The sequence below is a fragment of the Camellia sinensis genome, chromosome 6 (genome assembly GCF_055761805.1).
Source record: "Camellia sinensis isolate YWXY chromosome 6, ASM5576180v1, whole genome shotgun sequence".
Classification (NCBI taxonomy): Eukaryota; Viridiplantae; Streptophyta; class Magnoliopsida; order Ericales; family Theaceae; genus Camellia; species Camellia sinensis.
This window is the reverse complement of record NC_138966.1, coordinates 33,217,847-33,227,134: the sequence shown is the minus strand read 5'-3', so window position 1 is coordinate 33,227,134 and position 9,288 is coordinate 33,217,847. Positions and strand designations below refer to the sequence as shown.

The following is a 9,288-nucleotide window of genomic DNA, read 5'->3' as shown; positions in this document are numbered from 1 at the left end:
ACACATAACCGTTTCCCCAATGCCTTGGCTACACTGGGGGCAAATGTGGAGATGCTAGATGGTAGTATGGCCATCGTCATCGAGAAAAGAACAACACCAGCAGTGCTAGCCGAAGAACATACAGGGCAAGATACTGAGGGGTGGAAAGAAGATATAATCCAGTAGTTGAAAACAGGCCAGGGAACAATCAGACCAGCAGAAACTGCATCATTTCTGCTCCTCAGAGGAGAGCTGTATTTTCACGGTCCCAATAACTTGCTGGCAAGATGCATCGGTAGACAAGAAACAACTTACAGACTTAAGCAAATCCATGCTAAGTCTTGTGGAGATGGAAATATCAGTCTATACCGACGGATACAGAGGCAAGGGTATAACTGGCCAGAGATGGACAAGGAAAGTATTGAGTTGCAGAGGCAATGTGCAACGTGTTAGTCTTATCCTAAGGAAGAGGAAGCCCATTGCTTAAGCAGTGAAGAATGGAGGCCGCCATATATCGACTACCTTGGAAAGGGCACACTGCCCAAGAACAAAGCGGATGCAATCAGAGTTAAGAGGTGAGCCCTCTGCTTCTTCCTTGACCAAGGCAAACTGTACCGAAGAAGGGAAACCTTTAGCATGCTTATCAAAAGATGAGGCAAATGAGGTGCTGAGGGAAACCCATAAGACAGAGCATCAAGGAAGGTAGCGATTATATGGACATCTCATTCACCTCGGCTATTACTGGCTGACAATGGAAGAAGATGCTAAGAACTTTGTGAGAAGATGCCAAGCATGTCAGAAGTTTAGGAATTTGATACATGCACCGGCAGTTGAACTGCACAACATCAAGACTTTTTACCCGTTCCATACTTGGGCATTTGACATGGTTGGTCCTATAGCGCAACAATCCAAAGGCTACAGATGGATACTTATTGCAACTGAAGTTAGCACCAAGTGGGTAGAGGCTATACCAATGAGGAAGACAAATAGGGCAAGAGTAGCCAACTTCATCAAAGAGAACAAAATCTGTAGGTTTGGCATACCCAAAGTAATGTTTTCTGACAATGGAACTCCTTTTGTAAATCGCCACGTTGGAAGGCTGTTGGATGCCTACCAGATCAAGCACCATAAGTCGAGTCCATACTACCCCCAAGGGAACGGACAAGCTGAGGTGACCAACAAAACCCTCATTTGACTACTAAGTAAAATGATGGATGAACCAGGAGACACATGGTCTGAACAACTCCCCGTAACGCTCTGGGCATATAGAACGTCAAAGAGAAAGCCAACTCAGGCAACCCCATTTTCCCTAGTATATGGGTCCGAAGTTGTGCTACCAATTGAGTTAGCAGTACCCTCAGCAAGAATGGCTATGTCAGTACACTTAGTTCCAGGCAGTAGGAAGAATGACATAGAAGCAGCTGAAGAAAGAAGAGATCGGGCCTCGCAGGCAATGGAAAAGTATCATCAATCCATTGCCCGTGCTTACAATCAATCTGTTCAACACAGAAAGTTCAAGGAGGGGGGCTTAGTATGGAAAACAGTGGATGTAATCATGCGGGGGCAGCCAATTCCCAAGTTCTCACCCAGATGGGAAGGCCCCTACAAAGTGGCTGAGGCAAGCAGTAGCAGGTACTACAAGCTGACAAGAGTAGATGATGGATTTAGAACTGGCCCTGTCAACGCCAAGTATGTCAAAGAATATTTTCCTTTATTTCTTCTGTTCAGGAAAAAGAGTTGTAAAGTTTCTTTGTTAATACTTCCAAAGCAAAGTGTAAAGAAAGTATCATACACTTAGTAAACATTTTGGTCTCATATACACTTAGTGTGAGGAAAGTTTTTCATACTTAGTGAAATTTTATCCTTGTAAAAGCTTAGGCATGGTGAAGTTTTTTCATTGCAAGAGTTTTGCTTATCTTTAGAAGCTATATAGAAGCAATGTAAAGAAAACGATGAAATGAAACTTAAAAGTACTACCAAACATCATACTTTTCATTAAAGTCAAACTTCCAGAACATGATTACAATGTTTGAAAAGAAGTTATGACAGAGAAGAAGAAAATAAAAGACGCCCCAAGCGCAATGAAACAACAAAATAAAGAAAAGAAAATGGAAGAAATCATAACAAAGTCACAGACACATCAAATCAAACCCTTCAAAAGGGAGTCCATCAGAGTCACATCTCGAGGCAACTGGGCAACCAATGCAAAGTCCTTCTCTTTGAACTAAGCCAGGTTCTGCCGGTGCTGCTCTAGAGCACCCTCACACTCCTTGATAGTCTCCTCCAAGAACGCAATCATCGCCACATTGTTAGCATGCTCAAGGAAACCATCAACTTCCTGAAGCATGTCCTTCATCCATGATAGGTTCAAACCATTCCTTTCAAAGCCACTCAGGTTGGCCTCAGCACTCTCCACGAACTTGCTGGGGGTTGTCAGGATCTGCTGGGTAGCGAGGTCACGAATGAAACTAGCAAGTGACTCTAGCAGTGCCGTCTGCACTATAGATCCATGAACATTAAAGGCAGTAAAGGTGTCCGAATGCAATGCTTGGATACAAGCAAGAGTGGAAGCAGCTTCGGAAGAAACCCAATAACTTAGAAAGGAAACTTTCTCTGAGGGCTGATGAGACTCTCTCATACCGCTGCCAGCTTCAATCACTGGAGGAAAACTGATGGAGTGACCAAAGGTCTGAGGGCGGCGCACTTCCCCTAAAGATGATTGCCCAACAGCATTAGCGTGAGTAGATGCTGGCAGGCGATTGGGTGAACTAGCCTCACGAGAAAAGCCAAAGCTGCCTGCACCATCGTGTAGCTTCGAAAAGAGGTCGTCCATCTGGTAATCTCCAACATTCAGATCTGGAATAGTAGTAGTATCCATTCCAATATAAAAATCTTGAGACACCCTGTAGACGCGCTCCGGAGAACTCTCGAGAGAATCTCGTTTTGTTCTCTAACTACTACAGTTCGGACTCAAATGTCACGGTTCTGAATCTAATCTTACAATGTGCAATGTAAGACCGACAAATCACCAAAGAGTCCAAATCCAGCAAATCGTTTTGGAAAACTGATTTTTATAAAGAAGTGCCAAACATGGACTACTTTGCCAGATACAAAGTCGCCACCTAAATATTTTATTTTGAGGAAATTTATGAAACCCTGACTCATGCCTAAGGCCATGTGTCCATTATCACCAAAGTTGCCTCGGCTCGGGAACTTGGGTACGATTGGGGAAGGTCATTTAATGAGCACCCCCGCTCGCCCGATCAAAGATTGGCCTGTACTAAACATGATATTTTGTTTTTTAAAACACATGCGTTCTTATTCCGGTTAATTAGCTAATCTTACTATGTGATGCGCACAGCAAACAAGTATAGACTAGATCGCCTAATTTGGAACAAAGCATCGCATATCCGTTTGTTTGGAAAATGGTTTGGAGTTTGCTACTCGCAAGTAGGCTAAAATACAAATTTCAATGAATTGTTCCAATTTAGGTAATCCAACCTTCACCCACAGGCATTCAAGCAGTCATGTCAAATAATCAGTTAGCCTCATGGCAAGCATGCTTTCATGGCAACATTAACACACATGCAGTATGCTAAAGCGTAAACACTCACAGTGTACTCCGAGCCAAAACAAAGAACTAGTTAGAAATTAATGCATGATCCTAGTTCATGTTAAAATGGCTAATGCGACACATGCGAAAAATGCAACTAAGATAGGCTCGGCTATCCTAAGAGTGTCATGTGAAATGTAACTTGGTACATGTATTCAAATTGGAATTGAAATACAATGCAGTTAGTATGATGCGCCGAGCCCGGTGCATGCAAAACAAATGAATGGATGCACGCCTGCAAGCATAAGGTATGCTAAATGAAACATGCCCTAAAACTAACCATCGTAAGCGGTTAAGTAAAAAGGAGAAACAAATGGGGGTTGGAAGACATGCATCACACACACACACGCTTATTACAACAATGCGCCCTCTCAAAGGAGGGACCAAATAAGAAGCTAACTAGCTAATCTAAGCTAATTAAACTAATTATTACAAAACAAATTAAAATAGCTAACGCCTTAACTATTTAAAGTACAAACCAAAGCATAAACTAGCTATCTAAGCATGGCAGCTAAGGAAAGTAGTAAAACAGGAGGTTCTCGTAGGGAGAAGGCTGGATGCATGCAAGGTCTCCTCGTTTGGAAATCCAATGCGATGCCCTGATTTGCCTTTGTTTTCATTTGTTCTCAGAACTCTGCACCAAGCTCCAGAAAGCTGAAACTCCACCTTGGGAATCCTGTGGGAGGGTGGCTGACCACTTTTGATCTCTAGAAACACTTGCCAACCACTTTTGGTTATTGAAAAACCAGAAAAGTGGTCGGCCAGCTACTTTTTCTGGCTGGCCGGCCAGTTGTTGCTACTGAATCCCAGTTTTCTGCAACAGAGAGCAAGAAAAGGGCATGGCAATGTATTTGCAAGATATGTGTGCACAACCACCCTTCCTATCATGCACAACCACCCTCGGGCCACCAATCGCACATTTCAATGCGTGATGGCCGAGAGGCGAAGTTGCACAATCCAATATAAAATGAATGCACAAGTAAACACATAAAGCCTAAAACTCTATCATGTATGATCAAGAGCGTCGGCGATCAAGAGCGTCGGCGACCAAGAATTGAGGCACGTTTCATCACTTGAAGTATGAAACGTCCCTCATTTCTCGTGTTTGGACTAACACCTATTCCAAACACAATGCAACACATAACATGGCATGCACAATGCAATGTAATGTAACCTTAGAACGCAACTTGAACAACCTAACAAGGCTAATGGCATGCACAATACTAATGCATGCAACAACTAGCATGCACAACGCAAATATCAATTAGCATGCATAATGGCATGATGTAACCTAAACATACACAACGCAAGGTATACGGCATACACAATGCGATGATCTACATAGCATACACAATGCAACTAGCAACCTAGCATACACAATGCAAGGAATAACATGGCATACACAATGCTAAATGCTAAGAACTAGATGGCATACTCAATGCAAGGCAATCATAGGGATTCTCAACACAATGTAATGCATGCATGCACAATACAATGCAACAAGGGCAACTTATGTAATAGAGCAAGCATGGCGTGCTCAATGCAATATACATGGTATACTCAATGGACTTAAACCAAAAGGGTAGACCACAATCATGCCCAAATAGTGGCCATAATGCTAGAATAAAGGCACCGAAAACACCTACAAGCATGCATGCCAATTGGCTCACCAATTAAGGCACTAAGTTGCAACTCTCAAGAACAGTTAAAGAGTGGAAAAGCATGGAAGTGTAACAACACTAAGTGCACTGAAATGAAGTAAGAAACGATGCTAAATCATTTAAACAACATAAGCAAAGCATGCAAGAGTCCTAAGGCATGAAGGCTAGTGAAGAGGACTACACATGAGGCATGCAATACATGGCACAAATGCATGAACTAAGCATGGACAAAGCTCAAGCAGGTCAAAATAAGGACCTAAACATGCTGAGATGAGGGCTCAAAGGCCTAGGCATGCGAGCATACGAGCTAAGGCATAAACTAGGCAATAATGCACAATACTCAAAGGCATTCAAAGCATGAATGAAGTAGGAACATGGCAATGCTAAATGCTCTGAAATGTCATGTTAGGTGATGCCAAATTATGTACGCGACACAAATGAAGCATGCAATGTTGCTCAAAGCTTGAGGCAAGCAAGAGCATTTGTACTACAAGTATACAAAACATGAAGCATGTGACCAATGCAACCTAAAACAGTCCTAGAACGTGCTAAAATAAGTCTAAAACGTGCATGGAAGGAAGCCAAAATAAGCTAGCATGAAGGGCATAAGGCATGATGCATACAAGGCAAATAAGGTGGATTACACTACACCAGACCAAGCATGGGATGACTTAACCAACAAAAATCAAAGTTATATCATGGCATAATAACCCCAAATAAGCACTAAAATGATGGCTCGCAAGCCATGGCATGAAGGCATACACAATGGTTCATTTTAAGGCATAAAGGGGAAAACCCTCCAACGCATTGAATGAGTGATAGATGCAAGTGCATGGCCATGAAACATGGACTGAAATGACATAATAAATGATGCCAAATCATTAAAATAATCCAAGTAAAACATGTTAATGGACTTGGTGTACAAAGCTAACAAGCTAGATTGAACCAAGGCTATACAAAGCAAGTCATGGATGACCAATACAACACAAGTCAGACCTTAAACATGCTAAAACTTGAACAAAGTCTTCATGAAGTTAAGCCAAAAGCATGCTAAAATGACATGTTACAACATGATGCATGTTAGGCTATTTCATGGAAATGCACAACAAGTGCATGGAGCATGCAAGAGGTGACCAAACCAAACCCTAACAGAGGTATGACATGGCAAAAAATCTCCAAAAACATGTTGAAATGGACTCAAGGCAAGCTAGAATGACATGCTACTTCATGAAGCATACAAAGCTAGTTTATGAGATTTACACTACAAGTGTATAAACCATGCATAGAGTGAGTCCACCAATCAAAATCAAAGTTATAACATGCCCTAAAAGTCACAAAAAAATTCTTGAAAAGAGCTAACACAAGCCACAAAAGCATGCTACTTTGTAAGGCTAACAAGGCAAGCAAAGAGGATTTACACTACAAGTGCAATAAGCATGCAAGAGGTGACCAAGACAGCCAAAAATAGAGTTATGGAAGGTCTGATAAGTCACAAAAATGAGCCTAAACAAATCCATAACGAAGTAAAAACACATGCTCATTTGTTGGCCATCAACACTATCAAGCAAGACAAGAGGAGGGGGGACCACCCTCTCCTATTTGGGCCCTCAAAACAAGGTTTTTACCACTGAAAATCCTTTGGATTTCAGTGGTTCTATGGCCAAAAAGTTGTTTGAAAGTTAGCTCACAAGGCCTTACAAGCCAATGAACAAAATGCAGGACAACCCCCTAGCCAACCAAGGCACAAACCAAGACTTTTAGGACTAAAAAACAGAGGAAAAATAGAGGTTTTTGTAGTTCAAAACCACCCTAAAAAACAGCCCCAAAGTAGTGTGAAAAGATGGTGAAGTAAGTGTGCAAAACAAATATAAAAGAGGAAAGGTGCTTACCCTTGTAACACAGCAGCAAAAGGGCCTCTTTCTTGGCTCAAATGGCCTTCTATCAGCCCAAAAATCAGTTCCAAGAGACCTCAGCCCATGGACATGCAACTTTGATGAAGGATGCCTAGGCAAACTAGCTATATTTCTCTACTTCTATGCACTTCTATGCACAAAAGGGGAAGAGAGAGTGAACTATAGAGAGAGAGGCAGAGATTTAGGTCTGAAAATTCTAGAGAGAGAGGAGTTTTTAGAGGGAGAGGCTCCCAAACTTGCTCAAGAAGTTCTCTTGCAAAATGAGTGAAAAGCCTCATATATAGCAATATACAAGAGTTGGTTCAAAATATCTGAGTTTGGAAATATCTGGAGCAATGCACAACAGCTGGAGGGAAAAGATCTTCGAAAAATCTGAGTTTGGGACTGTAGACGTCCCCGAACGCTCCCGGGAGGGTGAGTCCCGTTCTGTTCATTTGGGGTCACTACAGCTCAGGACTCTCAAATTTGTCACGGTTCTAAGTCTGAACCAAAGAGTACAAATCCGGCAAATTGTTTTGAGAAAACAGTTTTTTGAAAGAAGTGCCAAACATGGACTGCTTTGCCAGATACAGAGTCACCACCTAAATATTTTATTTTTGGGGAAATTTAGGAAACCCTGACTCGGTGCCGAAGGCCACGTGTCCGTCATCACCAAATTTGCTTCGGCTCGGGAACTTGGGTACGATTGGGGAAGGTCACTTCGTGAGCACCCCCACTCGCCCGGTCAGAGACCGGCCTCTACTAACTATGATATCTATTTTTGAAAACATTGTGTGTTCTTATTCCGGTTATTAGCCTAGGTTACTATGTGATGCGCACAGCATACAAGTATAGACTGGATCGCCTGAATTGGAACAAAACATTTCATGTTTGTTTTTGAAAGATGGTTTGCTACTCGCAAGTAGGCTTAAAATGCAGATTTTGCCACCCTCAGGTGGGCTTAGAAAAGATGGTTTTGCCACTATCTAGTGGGCTTAAAACAAACATTTGATGAATTGTTCCAATCCAAGTAACGCAACCTTCACCCACAGGCATTCAGGCAGTTATATCATATAAGCAATTAGCCTCATGGTAAGCATGCTATTCATGGCAGTCACTCACACGTATGCAAGGATGCTAAAGCATAAAACTTACCGAGTACTCCAAGCCAAAATGGAAACCACATTAGAAATCATGCATGATCCTAAGTATACAGAAATGCCTAATGCAACACATGCAAAAATGCAACTATAGTAGGCTCGGCTATTCTAAACATGGCGTATGGAATGCTACAGCTAACATGTATTCAATTTGGAATTGAAATACAAATGCAGTTAGTATGGTGCGCCGAGCCCGGTGCATGCAAAACAGATGAATGAATGCAAACATGCTATCATACTGTATGCTAATTGAAACATGCCCTAATCTAACCATCATAAGCGGATAAATAAAAGGGAGAAAGACGTGGGGTTGGAAGACATACAACACACACACGTACATTTATTACAGTTGTGCCCTCGCGCAGAGGGTCCGAATAAATATACAGTCCCGAATAAAAGAATATTACAGTCCAAATATTACAGTCCGAATAATGTACAAATTCCTAATTAATTAACAAATTAACTAAAAAAGCTGTAAAACTGGCGTGCAAGCCAGGGACTGCCTTGCTCCTGATGAATGATGTATGTTTGAGCTGCCTTGCGCGGAAATCCACTGGGATGCCCCAATTAGCCTCTGTTTGCACCAATTCTTGAAATACGTGCCAAGCCCCGAAAAGTTGCTGATTCTTCATTTTGCTGCAACAGAGAGCAGGAAAGGGGCATAGCAATGTATTTTCACAAATATATGCATGCCTCGATCCTCGTGCCACCAATCACGCATATCGAGGCATGATGGCCGAGGAGTCGAATTGCACAATTTAATATGAAATGAATGCACATGAAAACACAACAAGACCTAAATCCATCATGGATGATCCGGAGTGTCGGTGACTGGGGAATTGAGATACATTCCGTCACTCGGAGTACGAAATGCACCTCGTTTCCCGTGCCCGGGCTAACTCCTATCCCGAACATGATGCAATATGCATGACATGCATGAAATGCAACTAAGATACAATCCTAACATACACAATGTTATGGAA

At 42.1% G+C, this 9,288-nt stretch overlaps 1 protein-coding gene across 1 annotated transcript; it reads left to right on the top strand.

Annotated features, from left to right (window-relative positions):
* Positions 1 to 1,189: 1,189 nt before the first annotated feature.
* Positions 1,190 to 1,777, top strand: LOC145793253 (uncharacterized). The gene has a single exon (XM_082876033.1). It carries the CDS (start codon positions 1,190 to 1,192, stop codon positions 1,775 to 1,777), a length of 588 nt encoding a protein of 195 aa, XP_082732159.1.
* Positions 1,778 to 9,288: the final 7,511 nt, after the last annotated feature.

Excerpts from the sequence above, each read along its gene's own strand:
- LOC145793253 (XM_082876033.1), top strand. The coding sequence starts at position 1,190 with ATGGATGAACCAGGAGACACATGGTCTGAACAACTCCCCGTAACGCTC.